The 21,413-nt window shown below is 34.5% G+C and overlaps 1 protein-coding gene across 1 annotated transcript in view; it reads left to right on the forward strand.

Annotated features, from left to right (window-relative positions):
• The first annotated feature begins 607 nt into the window (after positions 1-607).
• LOC145246645 (iduronate 2-sulfatase-like) overlaps positions 608-21,413 on the forward strand; it is a 37,294-nt gene continuing 16,488 nt past the window's right edge. The window contains exons 1-3 of the mRNA XM_080108348.1: positions 608-836; positions 12,751-12,890; positions 17,204-17,381. Coding sequence (XP_079964474.1) covers positions 728-836; positions 12,751-12,890; positions 17,204-17,381 — 427 coding nt within the window. The 5' untranslated portion in view covers positions 608-727. The remainder of the gene's footprint in view (positions 837-12,750; positions 12,891-17,203; positions 17,382-21,413) is intronic.

The following is a 21,413-nucleotide window of genomic DNA, read 5'->3' on the forward strand; positions in this document are numbered from 1 at the left end:
TACATTTTAGTCAAGACATTAAAAAATGAAAATATCGAAAAAAAAAAAAAACAAAAAAAAAAACGGTTATATTGCACGTATCTGTTATGGAACGAAGTTCTCCGAAAAAAAAAAAAAATTCACTTAATTTCATCAAGTAGTTTTTTTTTTTTTTTTTTTTTTTTACAGCGAAAAAACAATTTGTTATGATACCGAGTAAAAAGGTTCGATTTTTAGGAAGAAAAGCTAGAATTAAAGATGGGGAGGGAGTGTCGGCGCTTTACATGGAGTTATCTCCCCGTGGCGTGTTGTTCATCTTTAGCAATTTTCACAATGGCTGACTTCAACGCGCTCTCATAAGAACGTGTTTTTCCGCTGTAAAAAAAAAAGACAAAAAAAAACTACTCGATCAAATTAAATGAAATTTCTTTCGAAGATCTTCCTTCAGTCCAAGACGAATACGTACAATATAACCTTTTTTTTCGATATTTTCATTTTTTTAATGTCTTGTACAAGTGCCTTAAAGTCGATGCTGAAAAGAATATTTTAAAAATATATTTTTTTTATTTTGATATTTTTAATTAATTTAATTTTAATATTTCTTTATATATGAATTTTATTTCAAGTCAATACTAAGAAGAAGCAAACAATGATCCGGAACTTTTTTCATCAGGAAACACAAAATTGGTTGTAACCGCCTACTTCCGTTTTTCAAGAAGAAAAAAAGTTGATTTCGTTTTTTTTTTTTATGTTTCTGCTTCATCTTTATACAACAACAACAATGGCTCCAACAACATCAACATTTCTGTCATTACTCATCGGTTCCATTCTTTTACCACAAGTTTTTTCTTCAAAAGGTCAAGTAAAGAAAAAAAAAGAAGACATTTTTGGAGGTCTTATCCAAAATTCAACCTAAGTTTTAAAAAATTGGGTCAATGTTAAGATTCTTTCCAACTCCAAAAAACCTTTACAATGACGACTTTTAAACTTTTTCGAGTATACTGAAAACGAACATGGCAGGCGTAACGGAAAAAGTACCGTCTCGGTGCGAGTAAAAACCGGTGTAACGTAAAAATCTAACATCGGCCTAAAAATGTTCCGCCATTAGACGACGACGAGACCGAGTTCGAGTTGCATGTTTTAATTAAAAATAAGTAATAATGGAAAAGTTTTAATCAAATTTTCGTACTTGTACAGTTTAAGCAAGACATACGTATCCGTTTTGAACTGAAGGTTTCCGAAAAAAAAATTTCACTTAATTTGATCGAGTAGTTTTTTTTTTTTTTTTTTTTTTTTTTTTTACAACGGAAAAACACGTTTTTATGACAGCATGTTGAAGGCAGACATCTTAGAATTTTTTAAATTTTTATTTGGATTTTAGAAATGCAACGGGGAGATACCTCAGTTTAAAGCGCCGACACTCCCTCCCCACCTTTAATCCTAGCTTTCCTTCCTAAAAATCGAACCTTTTGCTCGATATCATAACAAATTGTTTGGTACTTGTACAGTTTAATCAAGACATTAAAAAATTAAAATATCAAAAAAAAAAAAAAAAGGTTATATTGTACGTATCCGTTTTGGACTGAAGATCTCCGAAAAAAAATTTCACTTAATTTGATCGAATAGTTTTTTTTTTTTTTTTTTTTTTTACAGCGGAAAAACACGTTTTTATGAGAGCGCGTTCAAGTCAGCCATTATGAAATTTATGGAGCATGCCACGGGGAGATAACTCCAATTAAAGCGCTAACACTCCCTCCCCATCTTTAATAATAGGTTTTCTTCCTAAAAATTGAACTTTTTGCTCGGTATCATAACAAATTGTTTTTTCGCTGTAAAAAAAAAACTACTTGATGAAATTAAGTGAAATGTTTTTTTTTTCAGAGAACTTCGTTCCATAACGGATACGTACAATTTAAACTTTTTTTCTCGATATTTTCATTTTTTAATGTCTTGATTAAACTGTACAAGTACCAATTTTTTTTCGCTGTAAAAAAACAACAACAACAACAACAAAAAAAAAAGGTATTTTTTTAGATTAGGTCCACCTCCACAATTTTCTTTTAAATGACGACTTTTAAAGGTTTTCGACTATGCTGAATACGGGAATCGCATTGAAATTTTGCAGAAACAAGTAGTTAGCAAGATATAAAAAGTTGTTTTATGCATTCTATCATTTGGCGGCCATCTTTTTTACGCACGTAGATTTGTGTATGGCGCGCGCACGCGCGTAAAAAAGATGGCCGCCAAAGAATACAATACATAATACAACTTTTTATATCTCGCTAACTACTTATTTCTGCAAAATTTCAATGCGATTTCCGTATTCAGCATCGTCGAAAACCTATAAAAGTCTTCATTTAAAAGAAAATTGTGGAGGTGGACCTAATCTAAAAATTTACCAAAAAAACAAAAAAAACAAAAAAAAAAAACTACTTGATGAAATTAAGTAATTTTTTTTTTTCGGAGAACTTCATTCCATAAGGGATACGTACAATTTAAACATTTTTCGATATCATTAAACTGTACAAGTACCCAAATTTTCATTTCTAGAAAGTATATTTTACAAAAATAAGTAATACCTTATTATTTTTTGCATATTTAGAATAAAATGAAATATTTATTGATTTTTGTATATGTACACATTTGTTAAAAACATTTTCCAAGCAATAAAAAAAAACTGAAACAATAAACAAAAACAATTTTTCTATTTTTTCAAATAAAATCAATAAATATTTCCTAAATATATTTTTATAAACAAAATTCAAAACAGCGAAAAAAAAGTGTAAACATTTTATTTGTTATTTTATGCAAAAAAATAATAATTAAGTAATCAAATATGACCTATTTTTGTAAAATAAAAGCAAAAAACTGAAACGATAACAAAAATAATTTTTCTATTTTTTAAAAAATAAATCAATAAATATTTCATAAATATATTTTTTGCAATACTAAGAATTAAATTCAGAACAGTGCAAAAAAATGTTAAACAATAACATATTTTTGATTCTTACTTTTTGTAAAATATATTTTTTCTAAAAATAAAAATTTGATCGAAACCTTTCTAATATTACTTATTTTTTTAACTAAAACATGCAACCTGGTCTCATCATGGTCTAATGGCAGAATATTTTTAGACCAATATGAGATTTTTAACTTACACCGGTCATTGCTTGCACCTGGGCGGTTCTTCTTCCGTTACACCATATTGCATTTAAATTTGCCGCAAACGAGTAGTTTTCCAGATATTAAATAACGTAATTCCTTATGTTATCAGTGGTGGCCATTTCTGTAGACGCAAGCAAGCGTATATTTTGACATGCGTGCGTCAAAATATATGCGTGCTTGTGCGTACAGAAATGGCCACCACCGATAACATTAGGAATTACGTTATTTAATTCCGGAAAACTACTCGTTTGCGGCAAATTTAAATGCGATATTCGTTTTCAGCATACTGGAAAACCTGAGTAAGTCGTCGTTTTAAAGTAAAAATTCATCAAAAACGCTTTCAGGCAGCCCAAAAAGCAACAACAACAACAAAAAAATTATCACCATAAAGTGGATGCTCATTTTACGTTAAATGTATATAGAAAAGTGATCCCCACTTTTTGGTCCCCCCGATTTATCGGAGAAGGACCTATGTTTTCAGTGGCATCCGTGCTTCCGTTAGTCCGGACAACTGCTAGATAACCGTCCATTAGTTTTCCCTGAAATTTTGCCACAAATTGTAGTTCATTAAATAGATGTACACAGTAAAAAAATTTTTTTTTGCAAAAATTGTCGTTGCATCCTCAGGGGCTTAAAAGTGGCCCAAAATGGCCAAAAATGACACTTTTGACCCCATGGTTATATGATAGATTTTCCTGAAACTTAGCCAAAATGCGGAGGCCATTGTTCTTAATATAAATTCCGTATGGGTGACCCTGGCAAAATTCTGTTTTGCATAACTCTGGGACTTTTAGGGCGAAAAAAAAAACATGCCTTTTTGGAGCTCTTTTTTTTTATATTACTCAAAAACTTGATATGTATGTCGATATAGTGGTTTTCCATGGTACTGAATTCAAATATAAATGTCTTAAGGTGTGAAAGTGCACCGTTTGTTCATTTTCACTCAGCTTCGGCATTCCCAGGAGCTCCAAAGAGGTCGTAAATGCCTCCAAATTGCAAAAAATGACACTTTTTACTCCATAACTTTTGCCCTATCCATTAGATATTTTTGAAACTTGAAGAAAATGTGAAGGCAATGTTGGCCCTGCACACTTCTCACATTCGTCATTTCTTCACTATTTTTTTGTGGCGTCATTTCACATGCAGTACCAGAGAGGACCATGCATGAGTGGCTTGTTTGAAAAAGTAATTTCATGAAAACTATTTTTCTGTGCTACTTTTAAATTCGTTTTCAGCACCCCCGAAAACCTTTAAATGGGAGTTGGAAAGAATCTTAACATTGACTAAAAATCGTTATGATGTCCGTAACCATCATTGAACAAAAATCTTATGTTATAGTTAGCTAATGTGCTTCCTAATTTTCTGCGGAGCGCTACTGGAACGGTGACAAGGCACATCAGTTCCTTTGCTTTATCATGTTTGAAATTTTATTTGGATTTCAGTAAGGAAATTAGGAAGTGCCTTAGTTTACTATAACCAATGTTATTCCAAAAATCACAGACATTGATCAAGTATTTTTTTTTTTTAATATATATATACATATATATTAAAATAGCTAAAAATCATAATATATATATATAGTTTTTAAATCCCCGAAGCAGTTTTTCATGGTAAACAACTGATGATCCCTTGAAAAATAAATTATTGGTATTATAGTAAATTCGAGAGTGAATTGATGCAGTGATTGCAGGTGATTAAATGACTCACTGACTAGATGGTTTTCTAACAAATGATAAAAAATATTTTTTTTGTATAGTTTTAAAGGTTAAAAACTTCAAAGACTATATATATATATATATATATATATATATATATATATATATATATATTACGATTTTTAGCGATTTTACTAGTATTTTAGCCATTATAAGGCTGATTTCGATCTTGGTTTTTCGAACTGAGTTTTTTTTTTTTTTTTTTTTTTTTTTTTTTTTTTTTACAAAGGCATCACCACATTATCAAGGCCCAGAGGCCACTCAAGGATAAGGGTTAAAGAGTGTACAGTAGAAGTTGGTCAATATAGTAATCATTAGTAATGAAAATTTGGTAAATTTAATAACTTATATGGAACGGCTCATCAAGAACTTATTTACTTTAGACTTGAACAAAACCATATTGTAGTCAGCCGGAAAGCAGGAAAACGGAAGACAATTGGCGGATCAAAACAAAACGTCTTGCTTCATCATAAAATTTGATTTTCCTAGTTAAAATAATAATAAAAAAACTACTTAATCAATTTACATAATTGAATGGGAATATGTCATTAAAGATTTTTTGGCGCATGTTCGAAATAAAAACGAAAATTGAAAAAAATAAAATTTCCATTAAAAATCAATGTTATCTACTTAATTGTCATGTCGCAATTAGATTGGAATTGTAACAAGACAGATTGCAATTACCTCCCCTGCTATCATACCAACTCGTCTGTTTATTATTTAAGTATAATTTGCAATTTTTTTGCAAAAACTCTTTTAATTAATAATTAATTTTCCGCTTCACCATTTTTCGTAATTTTTGGATATTTGAATAAATTTGAATGGCAAGTAAGTACAGATGATTCGTTTTAACTGAAATCCAATATTTCGATTTTCATTCTTATTCTGAACAGGTGCAAAATTTTTTTTTGAAAAATTTTGCACCTGTTCAGAATAAGCAGTTGCAAGGCAAATCAGTTCCTTCACTTTTATTGTTCATCCGTATTTCTATTGTGAAATGATTTATTTAAATCTATAATATAAATCTCACCTGTCGTTTTAAATGTATGTATGTATGTATGTATGTATGTATGTATGTTTGCCTAAAACTTTCGACAGAGGCGACAGATTTTTACGAGATCAGTATCATTTTGAAGCTCGACATATCGGATGCCAAATATTGAAAAATTGGCCAAAAACGTTAATTCCTTCACCCTCAACTGGGCAGTTTTCTACAAGGAGGGGTCGATTTTTTGCAAGCCATTTTTGCAAGTTGTCGTATTGATTGGATTGACTTTGCCTAATTTTAATGTTCCAAACTTCCGATCACATCATGGTGTAGTGGTAAGACGTCAGATTTTCTTTTACTTTCTTTTCCGTCTTTGCGTCATGGGTTCGAGCCTGCATGCCTACTACCACTATTTTTTTTCTTTTTACGCCTCCAAACACCCAGGCAGCGCCAGGCACCCAGGCTGGTAAAAGGGCATTATTGAAAAGTATGCAATAAAAACTAACAAAATTATACAGATGAAAAATAACACATTTCTTCTTTATTTGAACTTTTAATTAACAAAATAGAAAAAAAATATTTTTATTTTATTTGAAATTTTAATAATTATTAATTAAAATTTTAAACGTATTTACAATAATTCTTAAAAAAAAAAAAGCACAAAATGTGTTTTCAGTAATTCTTTTAAAAATGTAAAACTAATTTCAATATTCTTAATTAAAATAAGGCTGAAAAAACTTTGATTAAAAGGAACGATCAGAAAGAAAAAAGAGTACATACACAGCAGAGATACGAGGGGCATGCAATAATTAATGCCCCTGACCCACTTCCCATAGCAGTAGAGCAACGAAACTTGGCACAGTTATTAGTCATATATGTTATGCATTTCTCCCATCCTTTGATGCAGCTCTGGAGACTGTTTTTATAGAACACCCCAGGTTGGTCCTCTAACCACGACGTGACTTCAGAAATCAAGGCTGCATCATCTAGGAAACGCTTTCCTTTCAAAAACAACTTCATGGCTGGAAAGAGGTGAAAGTCAGAGGGTGCAAGGTCAGGGGAGTAGGGAGGATGGGGAAGGATTTCATAACCACATGCCCGCGTTTCTGATCTGGCGACATGCGAGTTGTGGACCGGAGTGTTGCCCTGCAGGAGGAGGGTACCTTTGCTGATCTTGCCCCGCCTCTTGGTTTTATCCTGTGTAATCAGTCTTTTGAAAAACTTTGACTCATCTTCTTGGCACATCTCCAAATTCATCCTTGAGCATTCGACGCGTTCTCGTTTCTGGAATGGTGTGAGCAACCTGGGAATCCATCTGGCAGACACCTTATGCATATGCAAATGGTCATGAATGATAGTTTCCACAGACCCTGTACTAATCTTGACATCTTGAGCTATTTGGCGAATAGTAATGCGCCGATCTTCCAAAATGGCAGCCTCAACTTTACGAACAGATGCCTCATCAATGGCAGAAGGAGGGGCGACCAGGTCTGGGATCTGTTTCCACATATTTCTGGCTATGTTTGAATTCACGATGCCAGCATTTTACAAGGTCATATGATGGGGCATTATCACCATAAGTTTCTTTCATTTCCTCAAAAGTCTCCTATGGTGTGCGTCTTTTCAAATACAAAAACTGGATCACTGCTCGACATTCAACAGGCTCCATTTCACACCTGACTCAGTTCAAACACCTGTAAAGCAGAAACCACAATTAGTTCAGAGCTGTAATTTGCCACATAACCCATAGAGATATAAATCATTGCACATGCAAAATTTCAGCTAGATCAGACAACTGGGAGTAGGTCAGGGGCATTAGGTATTGCACGCCCCTCGTATAAGCGTGCACCAGAGAAAACGCGAAGGAATTGATTTGCCTGGTCACTGCTGATAGCAGACACACTGGAAGTTAGGAAGTATTACGGTGCTTCTTCGTTATTAAGCAAAATTCAAAAATCAAAATATTGAATTTTAAGTAAAATCAATGATATCTACCTCAATTGTCATTTCACAGTAATAACTTTTTTCGCTGTTTATTTATTTTTTTGTTTTTTTTTAATATTTAAACATGGTTATTACTTTTAGTTTCCATCTACCCTCCCTCCCAACACACACACACACCTACAGTTTTAATATTGAAACGGTTGTTTTTTTTCTTTTTATTTTTCAGATTTGTTTAAGAAGTTTTAACATCGTTCGTTTTGCATCACGTTCGTTTTTTTTGGGGTTTTTTTTTTCCATCACGTTCGCGTTTTCTTTTTGAGTTTGTGTTTTTCCGATTTTAAGAAATTTTAACATCGTTCATTTTCATCATGTTCGTTTATTGTTTTTTTTTTATAATATTTAAACAGGGTTGTTACTTCGCTTAATCTTTTGTTTTGATCCCCCCCCCCAACGCGCACACCTGCAAACACCCGGGCAACGCTGGGTACCCCCGCTAGTCTATATATATAAAAGGCAAAATGTGTGTGACCATTTCGTGTATGTTTTCAAAAGGCTTTTCTCGCACACGCTCCCGGGGTCGTTACTATCGCTTAAAACTGTGTATATAGGTCCTATATAATAATATCTAGGAATTAGGAAAGCGTGTAGCGTATAGATTTATTTACGTCGATTTTTACAAAATTATTTCTATTTTGGCTTCTCGCGTGTTGATTGGGCTTTTTAGTATAAATAAAGTGAAACTAAACTCAAACGACGTCTTCCTGGCATTGCGCCTGGAAAAACGTCCAGAAGCAATCAGCTTTGATCAATCTTGTATATCAGATTCTTGTATATCAGACAGTCAAATTTCGATAAACAAACTCAGACGCTGCGTGACTTCTATTTGACCTTCTTAATTAGGTCAAATGGAAGCAGCAAAGTTGACTTTTATTACGCACGCCCGTTTTTATAGTTACAGAAATAAATTCAAACACGTCTACGCTGTATGTCGCAGTGGCCCAATGGTAACATCGCACGTTTTTTTTTTTCACACATTAATTTCCAACTCAAGGCTACGGGTTCGATTCTCATACTCACCAACCAAAACATTTTTTTATTATTATTTAACACCCCCCGGAGTTTTGATTTACCTCAAGACACCCGGGCATCGCTGGGTACCCCCCGCTAGTCTATAATATAAATCTCACCTGCCTGTTTAAATATATGTATATATGTATGTATGTATATCTACCTAAAACATTCGACAGAGGCGACGGATTTTCACGAGATTGGTATTGTTTTGAAGCTCGACCCTCCGGACAACAAATATTGAAAAATTGGTTAAAAACATTAATTAATCACCCTCAACTGGGCACTTTTCTACAAGGAGGGGTCGCTTTTTTCGGCAGTATTTTTGAAAGTCATCTCCTCTTTTCGATTGACTAAACTTAATTTAAACATTTGTCACTTCCGGTTTGGTAATAGGTGAAACAGCAAAGACGTTGTGTTTTGTTTTTTTTCACATTCTTTTCCTTCTTCATGGTACGGGTTTGAGCCTGCCTGCCTACTACCACTTTTATTTTTTATTTATTTATTTATTTATTTTTTTTTTTGCTCAACACACACCTCCAAACACCAGGGCAACGCCAGGCACCCAGGCTAGTTCTATATAAAATCATATAAGATAACAACGGATACACACTCGAAAGTCAAAACAATGAAAAGAATATGCTGTTGTCCTAGTGTTGTGTAGTGGGTAACTATTGGAGACACATATAACAGGGACTCATAAATCGAATAGATGTCCTATAGTCGGGTCGGGTTTCATATCGGAGACACGTAATACAGAAGATGATAATGAGATTTATATTTGTTTACATTATGATGACTGTGATGATAATTCTTTTATCATATTATTAATACGGAGCTGAGGCATTTATGCAACAGTTCTTGTCAACTTATATAGAGGAGGGAAGAGACATTATTGATGATGATGGCGGGGACACATTACATGGAAAGGGGGTTGTACAAGTTCATTTACAACATGATGGACAAACACATTTACCTTTTCAGTTGGTGGAATGACGACAAACAGTTAAAAAAATATAGATGGTGATTCTTTATTCATCAGCAAGCTGATTGATGACTCAGGAATTCAAGCTTGTATGGCTACATGGGCTCCTCTCCTCACTTTCGCCTCTAAGAGCATCAGCTTCACTAAGTCGCTGTCAGACTCTCAGCTCTAACTGACTCTATCACTGTGGTTGTCTAACTCGAACCCTGTCTCAATATATTGAGAATCTCCTTTCTGTATGACATCAGATGTGTGGTCAACCAATGTGACTTTATCACGTTTCAATTTACCCGTGCCCTTTGCACATGTATCTAACATCTCTCATAAACAAAAGAAATCCGTAAATTAAATTGTATTATTTAAACTTTTTGTTACATAACATTTTCAACTTTGTTATTGTCCATTTTTTTAACTGACATTTTTAATATCCAATTATTTCTAAAAAAAAAAATGGACACATGGCACTCTACCATTGCCATGTCCCTATCAGTTATGTTCAATATACGCTTTGGTTTATATGACTTGATAGATATGAATTGGTATATATGACTTCACGGATTATGGAGATTTATAATAAAAACTAAAGAAATTAGTCTATTCAAATGGAACAAGCTGTGAGATGATTTTCAAATTGACAGATTGTTTTTTTTCTTCAAGTTCTCACATTATAAAGGAGGTGGGGAGACAACTTTTATCTAATCATTTACGCATAATAGAAAAAAAACTAAAAAAAAAAAAACGTCATTGGTGATCATTTAGTGGTTGCAGGGTTGAGAAGCCCTCAAGACTCTGCCTGGAATTGTTAGTGTTGAAATATTAAAGAAATGCTTTTCCCTTGCTGAACGGAGCAAACCCAACCATTTATCAAATAGAAGGAACTCTGAGATATTTTTGAAATAAACAGAGTTTTCTTTTATTCAGGTTATCACATTATAAAGGAGGAGAAATGGAGACAACCCCAGTCTGTTGTATTCTCTTACTAGCTGAAGTACCCAGCATTGCCAGGTTGTATTTGCTATATTTGAATATTCCATCCACATACATAATTATCTGATTTCCGGCAAAAAAATAATTGTCAAAAAATATCTGTAAGAAATTACAAAAGAAAACTTTTATTTTCCAAGCCTGTAAATAAATATTTTGGTTCTGCCTGCGGTAAAATACGTTTAAATATATTTAAAATCATGCAGATATTCGCATTTATTAATGCAAAGACATGATGGCAAAAGTTTTAAAAACTGACTAGGTGCCATCAGCTAGAATCGAAACCAAAACATTTTGCGTTCTAGCAGTGTTCTCTACCGATGTTGTTATGGAGAGAAACATAATAAAGTCTAAATATTAAAAGACTTGAAGAATTGAATTTATGTGAGCATATGCAGAAAGAAGCATAAACATGTCGGCCAAAAGATATGAACATTTCGTATTTCAACATGCCTATATATGTCTGTATGCGTTATTCATCAACCCAAACAAAGATTTTACTCATTATAAACCATCCTTGGTGTATAATTACTATTTACTGTTAACTTTAGTGTTATGTGACCAGTAGTTTAAGAGTTTACCTGTTAAATCTTTACACACACACATAATCTACTGTTTTATTTATATAGATCTTAAGAAAACATTTTTAATATCTCTACTCAAGTAGCTAACAAGTCATTTTCCCTTTATTTAGAAAATCCTTTTTTTTAACATTTTCAATGACGTCACTCCACATGGGATTCACACTTTTCTTGTTTCTTCTTTTTCTGTTTATAAACGTTTTTTTGTCATATCAGACCTCATCAGACAGCTCTATTTTATCTTTCTTTGAATACTTCTAAGGACATTGCGCGAGTCTTTTCTAGTCTCACACAAAAACACGCGTTCACATTTCAAGCTATATTACTTGTCAGAAACATACGCGCGCACGTCCACACACGTACATATATTCACGTTCGTGTACATACACTAATATTCACGTGTATACACACACACACACGCTAACGTACACACATGTACTCACACACGCGCACACGTACGCACACAAGGGCAACGTTACTTCCCCCTTTCAAAGGAAATCCACACATGCGCAAAAGACCACCGGAAACAATTATAAAAGCAAGAGACAAGCTGTTTCCAGCCCTTTTCGACTTAGCTCTCGAGCTGAGCGGTCGTCGGACCATTCGCCCCCCTGTCGGGGCGCCCACGCGCGTCACGTCCCCTGCTACTATGTAGGGGGCATGAGCTAACAGACAGTATGTACACTTTATACGCTTTCTCTCTCCATGAACTGGATTGACATTCTCACTCTTTCTCTCTCTATATATATATACAACTTGCCTCTGAGAATACCTTCGCGTAGCTGACTGCTAACTGATGTCAACCCTCTATCCTTTCTCTTTGTCTACACGCTGGACTATCATTCTCATTTCTACTATATTACTCACTTCTCTTCCCACTGAACACTGCATTTTTTTTCTCTCCTAGAAAGGAGAGTATTGTGGGAGTCTTTTCTAGTCTCGCACAAAAACACGCGTTCACATCTCGTTCACATTACTTGTCGCATACATACGCGCACACGTCCACACACGCACATATATTCACGTTCGCGTACATACACTCACATTCACATGTATACACACACATGCGCACACGTACGCACACAAGGACAATGTCACCTCCCCTTTCAAAGGAAATCCACACATGCGCAAAAGACCACCGGAAACAAGTATAAAAGCAAGAGACAAGCTGTTTCCAACCCTTTTCGACTTAGCTCTCGAGCTGAGCGGTCGTCAGACCATTCGCCTCCCTTTCAGCGCGCCTCACGTGACTCTCGTATGTCCTCTACATTTTGCTTCCATAATAAAATTAACTCCAACATGATTGCTTATTACAACAGATTTTTTTTTTACATTTTCCAGCCGAGAAAAAGAATGTTTTGTTTATAGTAATTGATGATTTGAGACCAACTCTTGGTTGCTATGGGAACAAAATTATGATCACTCCAAACATTGATCAACTTGCTTCAAAATCAATACGTTTTAATAATGCCTATGTTCAGGTAAGTTACACCTCTTCTCTCTCTCTCTCTCTCTCTCTCTCTCTCTCTTTGCTACAGCTGTTTTTGGTTGTACAGAGAATATTGCTGTTTCCTGGACTGGAATGTAAATAATATTAATATGTAATAGTTTTTGATCTTGAAGTGATATTATTTTTTTCTATTTCTTTATATCAAGTAGCTTCATGCCTTGTCTGGAGCGATTTCTCTATATTTTTTTCTCTTTTTTTGCTACTGTTTTTGGTTGTAAAGGGAGTAGAAAAAGTGGACCTTAGGTTTGTTTTCTTTATTTTTTCTTTTTAGTCCTCACTTTTTATGAGCAATGTTTCTGACAAAGGGGAAAGAATTGCTATTTTCTGGGTCGAAATCTATCTATTTGAGACTTATCATTGGTTAGTTTTTGACATTGAAGTAGTAGTTTCTTTTTGCAGTTCCTTACATCAAGTGGCTTCATGCCTTATCTGGAGTGGTTTCCATTAACAACATAAAAAATTACTTTTGTTAAATTTTGTAGTGGTGTGTCATATTACTGATCCTTTGCTTACATCAGAATGAAACAATCATGAATAATGCAGGTCGGCAGAAACAGACATGTGACTCACACCCCCAAACAACTCATGACTACAAGTGCTAAAAATAGCAACAATTTTTTTTAGCAACAAAAGAAAACACATAAAACTTAATTTTTTGTAACTAAACTAAAACAATTGACTTTAATTTAAAACTGAGATTAATATATATGCAGTCACTAAACACAAAAGACATTTTTGACCATAAGAAATTCGTCCCAAAATTAATTATAGTCATTTGTTTATTTATTGAGCCAATTTCTGTAATCAGAACGTATTTTATGAAGCCAGTGACTTTCTCAACAAATCTCAGTACGGCTTGGGAGTAAGGAAACTCCACAATCCTGACTTTAATGCGCTCTTTGTCAAGTTGTCAAACTCAGCAGCTGAAGGACTCAGCAGAAGTATCAGTAGTAGTTCAAACAGCCCTTTTCAGGGCTGACTATCAAACTGGTAATGCAATTCAGACCATCCTTTTAAGGAACTCAAAAACTACCTGAATCCGATACACACTTCACTCTGATACTGCCTGTACTCTGAGACTTCTCCTCGCTGCAGCCAGTAACTCTAGCAGCTTCCAACGACTTCTAACTCACTTCTGCAGCTTCTTACGACTCCTGCAGCCTCCAGCAACTCCAGTGACTCTAGTGACCCAGTTTACTCCTGCATCTTCCAGCTTAATCCTGCAGCCTCCAGCACTTTCAGTCACCAGCTTCAGCAGCCTTTAACATCCGTCTTCCAACTTAGTGCCTGTTGACGTCCAACTACCAGCTCCAGTTTCCAAAAATCATGGAAATTGATCAAGTAGAGTTTTTTTAAAACTAAGAAAATCAAATCTCATGATGAAACAAGGATGGTTTGTCTATGTCTGCCGTCTTTAAAATTCATCACTGCTTACCTCCCCCTTAACAACCTCTCTAGAAATAGAGATCAAAATCAGCCATTTTATGACCACAATTAATAGTAAATTGCTAAAATTCATACAAAAATGATCTTATATATATATAAAACAATTTGGACAATTTACGTGATTAATGGAATATGACAATTTCGTTCCCTGATGGATACATACATTATAAAGATTTTCATAGTGTTTTTTTTTTTAATTAGGATGAATTCTAGATAAGAACCCAAAAAATGTTTCTTTTTTTTTTCTTTACTTATTAGTTACTTGATCTTTTGAAGAATTTCCTTCTATTGAGGGTGGTTGTGAGTGAAGAGCATTGCTATCCGACTATAGGTTACCTTTGTGTTTCTCCCAACTGCTTTAATCACCAATTTCAAGAATCCTCTATCTTTATATCAGAACATGCTATTGCTGCCTCTCTGGGCTGTGGCTTTCTTTTCAAGAACTCCAACTTCTACAAAACAAAAGCATTCTGCAGTGGAAAAAGAAGCCTATGCTATTGTAGAAGTGATTGAAAAATAGCGTCACTTATTAATCGGGAAGAATTTCAAACTCATCACAAATCCAAAATCTGTCTCCTTCATGCAAAACCTTAAAGGTAAAAGCAAAATAAAAAATGAAAACATTACAAGGTGGAAATTAGAACTTGCCTGTTTCAGCTACAACATAGTGTATCACCCTGGAAAACAAAATGCTGCTGCAAATGCTTTATTTCAAATTCGCTCATCTGCCATCTCTACTGACAAATTTTTTAACTTGCACAAGAATTTATGTCACCCTGGAGTAACCCAAATGCTGCATTTTGTTAAGAGTAAGAACATGCCATATTCTGTACGAGACATAAATGCAATAAATAGGTCATGCCAGGTATGTTTTGAGGTAGCACCGAGATTTGTTAAAATGTCTCCTCAACCGATCATTAAAGCAAGCCAAACATTTGAGAGATTAAATATGGACTTCAAAGGATCTCTACCTTCTAACACTCGTAATAGTAATTAACTGTGGTTGATGAATACTCCTGCTTCCTTTTTGCCTACTCTTGTGCTGATGTCTCAGCAGCCACAGTAAAGAAACATTTTGCAAACCTATTTTCTATTTTTGGGAACCCTTCTTTTGTGCACTCCGACCCGGGAACTGCATTCATATCAGATGGACTGAAGAAATTTTCTACATTCTCGATGAATCACCACTAGCTGAATCCTCAAGGCAACGGACAGGCAGAAAGACACAATGGCATTATCTGGTAAACGGTGAACCTAGGTCAAGCAATCACCCTATTGCTAGCTGGGACAATTTGATTCGTCAGTTCTTAGCAGCATCGTTTATAAATAGAATCGTCCGACTGTGTGGGATCATGCCCCATTATAGAACCAAAATATTGCAACACGTAGCACTCCACTGTATACGTTCATTGCTTTCCACTGTCTCCAACTGTACCCCTCATGAACACATATTTAACTTTCAAAGAAAATCATCCTCTGAAAGATCTATCCTGACATGGTTAACTGAATCTAAATACGCACTCCTGAAGCGGCATGTACGTGGTAGCAAATATGAGCCCTTAGTGAAAACAGTTAAGATTCTTGATGTGAATCCAAACTATGTTAGCGTACAGCTGAATAATGAAAGAGAAACTGTAATGTATTGGGCAGAGTTACTCTCCCTTACACCACTAATCCTAATGTGACTAATTATAGCCCTTTTCAACCAGAGGGCGTAGCCGGTTTTTTTCCGGTGTTTTATTATTGTAAATAAACAGGTTGGGTGTGGCCATTTTGAAGGCGGCCTTAACGCTCTATGATATAACCAGAAGAATTTGGCTTCATGTGTTTTTATTCATACTGTGTGTTCTAAAAATAGACTGTTGGGTCTCTTTGCCATATTGCACTCCTATGTGAAGAATCAGACAGTTCACAGCTATATCTGGAACTAGATTCTATGGATGCTCCTATCCGGTCGGACCCTCCACTTGCCCTGCAGAACAATCAATTTAGCTTTCCTTCTTCTCTGCAGGGGGACCTAAAAAATTTTGCTGCTGAAAACTCAGCTAACCTCGAGAACTCTGTCATAAAATATTCCGCCCTGACATCATCTCAACCTACACTTTGAGAAGATAACTTGAGGACTCCTTTGGAAGACTATGAGGGAGCAACTCTTTGACACACCTCTAGACTTCGATGAAAACCTCAGTACCTGGCGGAAAATTACCAACTTTGAACATTTCCTTCTTCTTTCTCTATTTTCAGTTTGAGTAGACCCACCTGTAGTAACCTGGTCTCTTAGAAGCTAACAGACCTGAACTTTCCTGGGCGATGGAGAATGTGGTGAATTAATAGAACTCTCCAGTCATTCTTATTGTTCGACGCAGAGTTGCGCTCCTTCGTTTTACATTTTAAAAGTCTCCATATTGATTAATAGATGCTAATACCTATGGTGATCTGTTTGCAGAATGAAGTTTACTTAAGCTATTCTTGTCCTCTCTTTTGTATGTCCTCACTCTACTCAGTCTTCTTTCATATTTATTTCATAACACACCCCTTCACTGTTGAGGTCCCTAAATGCCAGAAAGCTTTCTACTCTAATAGTTTTTTCTCTCGGACTGCTAGACTTTGGAATTCCCTTCCTGCTACCTGTTTCCTTGACTACTGGCATGCAGAAGTTTAAATGCGACATAAACCAACATCTTAATCTTTCCTAGGCATGGTCCCAAATAGTAGCCCCTTTCGTCCAAGTGGTGATAAGCCTTGTTAGGGGTGAATGTGAGTAAAAAAAAAGATAAAATAAAAAATAACAAAATTGTGTCTCTCATGGATCTAAAATGTAGATTTCTTCCATTTCAGCAAGCTGTTTGTGGACCAAGTCGCACATCTTTTCTGACGAGTCGCCGCCCTGATACAACACATCTCTATGACTTTTATTCATACTGGCGTTTAGCCGCTGGTAATTTTACAACTCTGCCGCAGCACTTCAAAGAAAATGGTTACTTCACAGCTTCTGTGGGGAAAGTTTTTCATCCAGGTAAATAAATGAAGATAAAAATTTCTTGCTATAAAATGGAATTGAAAAATCTGCATGCTTTGAATTCGCTCAAAGTCACATCAATATTATTTAGAGCAGAAAATTACACAAAAGACACAACACAACAAGTATTTTATGCTGAATTTTTGAGATGAGGATTGGTTATTCATATCATTTCCATTCTTTGGACTACTGTTCTCATCTTGAGTGTTATTTTCACAACGTTTCGCTCGATATAACCTCTGACCTTCTTCAGGTATATCTTGTTGAACTTGAGAATCGTTTTGTCGAATTCCAGAATCTTTCTTTCAAACCCGAAAATCTGCACAGAATTTTGAATGGAACCCTTTTATTTAGTTCATGGGGGTAGCATGGTCTTGTTCCATCAGTAGAAGTCCTAAGTAATTTACAATTCTGTCGCCTGCACTGAGGATTGAACCTTTAACCTCTGGAAAAGTGTAACTTTTACAACTGAATTTTATCAAGTACTTTAACTACTGTGCCAGGGTCTTTGTGTGCAGATTCCAGATTCAACAGAAATATTCCCGAGTTTGACAAGATAGACTTGAAGAAAGTCGGAGGTTATATATATATTCAAGATGAGGACAGTAGTCCAAAGAATCCAAATAGTACAAACAAACAAGAAGTTCAAGATTTTAAAAATTTCTTATCTTTTGGAAAAGAGTTTATAAATGGACGCCATCTTAATTGTTAATATTAAGCAAAACCAAACAGAACAGTAATCTGCAAGATTGATTAGTCTTTATAATGGCTGCTCTTTTGTTTCAGTTTGCAAAGTAAAAATCTTAAACAAAAAATTAACTAGAGATTTTTTTGGTAATAGTCAGCTAACGTACTTCCTAACTTCCGGCATGTCTGCTACTGAAAGCAGTGGCAAGGCAAATCAGTTCCTTTGCTGTTTTCTCTCACACCTATATCTCCCCTGTACGTGTACTCTCTTTTTATTATGTTTTTCCGATCGTTCTTTTTTAATTTAATAATCATTGAAAAGTTTTCTTCCAGCCTTATTTTAATTAAGAATTATTGAAATTAGTATTATTTTTTTTTAAAAAGAATTATCGAAAACACTTTCTGCACTCTTTTTTTTTTTTTTTTTTAAAAAGAATGGTTGAAAACATGTTTAAAAATCTTTTTAAGTAAAAATTATTTTTTTAATCTATAATATAAATCGCACTTTTTTACAAGGAGGGGTTGCTTTTTTCGCTGATATTTTTAAAAGTCATCTCCTCTTTTCGATTAACTAGCCTTAATTTAAACCTTCGCTACTTCCGGTTTGGCAATGGACGCAACGGCAAAGATGTCACATTTTTTTTATCACATTCTTTTCCTCCTTTGCAGTACGTGTTCAAGCCTGTTTGCCTACTGCTACTTTTTTTTTTTTTTTTGCTCAACACACACGTCCAAACACCCAGGCAATGCCTGACACCCAGGCTAGTTTTATTTAAAGTGAAAATAAAGACTAATTGTGTTATTTCTATCTGCATAATTTTGTTAATTTTTATTGCATATTTTTCAATAATGTCCTTTTCTTATATTTTATTTCAATAAATCGTCTCACAATAGAAATACAAGGGAACAATAAAAACAAAGGAACTGATTTGCCTTGTCACTGCTTCCGGTAGCAGCCACGCCAGAAGTTAGGAAGTATGTTAGTTGACTATAACCATTTTTTTTTCCTTGATGTAAGTGTTGTGTGAATTTGCATTAAAATTTGTAAGTTAAGAAGCCAATACAATGCAGATTTTCTAATTGTTTTTAAATAAACATTTATTTATGTAGGGAAGATTGTGGAAACCAAGAAAATGGCTTACTGTTAAAGCATCCACGCAAGTGTGCATCATGTGGAATCAAGCTGTCGGGGGAAGGGTGTGGGGAAGGAAATCAAGATGGCGGTGCCCACAACTTTTATAACTAGTGATCTCGCAAAGTGATGCAAAATCTCGCTGCTCAACTACATAAAAGGAAGCCTCAGGAGAACGCAGAGACTGTGGTATGAGAATCCTTGGAGACTGTTGTTGTATGTTACTGAGTCACTTTGCTGTCTTGTCTTTTTTTTAATTCATTTTTTTCTCTTTCTTTTTTGTGTTACAATTTATTTAAAAATGAATAAATATACATGAGCACATGTGTATGATAAATAAATTAGAATGACATCCAAGCGAAAGACATAATAATAATAATAATAATAATAATAATAATAATAATATAATTAATACTAGCAAAATATAACAATAATTTAAAAATATTAAACAGAAATGTAGACAATAATTTAGAAGTCTCTGCAAACCTTATGCTACAGGGCGACCCCCAAAAAAAAACAGGCCCCAACTCTAATTAGGCCCCGTTTCTTAGTGTTTTGTCCGAATAAAATGAAACTTTGGTCATAACTAGTTTATTATATTCAAAACATCACATCAAAACACTAGGGTCTTTGCCCTTTTTTTTTCTCCGTTCTACAGCATATATTTTTTTTTTTTGGGGGGGGGGGGGTCACCCTGTATATATCTCTTGCGCTCTCTTGCATTTCTCAGAAAGTTTTCCATTAAAAAAAAACACCACAAACAAGACACAGTGCCACTTTGATGTAGGGGGCTACTATCAGGAACATAAGTTGCAGGGATACTATGTAGGGAGTTGAGCAGCAAGATGTCTATTTACATTACACTTGAACTTCTACGTGTCATTACAGTTGGGAAAGCAGGAACCCGGAAGGGAATTCCAAAGTCTAGCAGTTCTGGGGAAGAAACTATTAGAATAGAAGGCTTTCTTACACCTAGGCATCTCTACTATGCAAATTCATACCCTCCCGATTAAAAAATACGAAAATAAAGAACAAATATTCATGGTGTTCGTATCCATGACATAAAGAAAATATTACATGCCAAAGAGTCACATAAATTGATCAGTTAATTTTATTTTTAACAAAGAAAATCAAATCTTATAATTAAATGACAATCGATGATCTCTTGACGCCGTTTTTAAAAAATTTAAAAGAGAAGGGAGATAATTCCAAATAATTCAACTTTTGGAAGATTTTAGAAAACAATTTTTAACATGAGGAGGGAGGGCATTCGAAAAACACAAATTCATCACTGGTTAACTCCCTCTTAAAATAGCTCTCAAAAAATAGTTTATAATCACTAAAATCAGTCTTGTACACTATCATAATGCCTACGATTGCCTATTAATCACTTAAAAATGATTTTATTTATAAAAATAAAATTCTGTTTACATGATTTTTGGTGTACGATATTTTATTTCTGTCATGGGTACGTACATCATGAAGATTTTTCTTTATTTTTGTTTTTTCTTCGGGGAGGAGATTATGGAATAGTACCAAAAACTATTAATCATAAAAAACCTTGAAACAGACTTGCTCTATTTTATAAAATAGATCTGTTCTAAATCATATTATTTATTTTATGGGATTATTTGTTGCCTGAAATAAAATCAGTGAATGCAAATTTAATTGTTCAAATTAAACAATAGAAAATCAAAGCATGAAACTACTGGATAGAAATTAATTTAGTTCCATGACATACATTCCTTATTTTCCTTTTTAATTAATTTCCAGAAGTGTAAGCCATGTTTAATTTCAGAACAGTTTCCGAGGGTTAGTTGTTCTACACAAGTCCTAGAAGTGACTGGTTCGCAGTAGACAGTTCTCGAGTTGGAATCCACAGAGCAAAAGATTCTTTCCATGTTGACACAGAAAAAACATGCGAAATTGCTACAGAAAGGTTTAATATTTACGGAGCAATTCTGGTTTCTGATTGGTTGGTAAAAGAACGTGAATTAATTCGATTCATCAGTTCCTAGAAACATCATTTATAAATAGAATCTCCCGACTGTGCGGGATCATACCCCATAGTGAAATATTGCAACATAATTATTTTTATTTTTTAACTGTTGTTCATCCCAAACAAGGTACAGGTAACACTCGAATATAAAGGACTTCTATTTGGGACTATGTCCACTGGGGACTATATGAGGAGATGAGTGAGATGTCTG

This window comes from Euprymna scolopes, chromosome 24, assembly GCF_053919585.1.
Source record: "Euprymna scolopes isolate OS-2025 chromosome 24, ASM5391958v1, whole genome shotgun sequence".
In the NCBI taxonomy this organism is placed as follows: Eukaryota; Metazoa; Mollusca; class Cephalopoda; order Sepiida; family Sepiolidae; genus Euprymna; species Euprymna scolopes.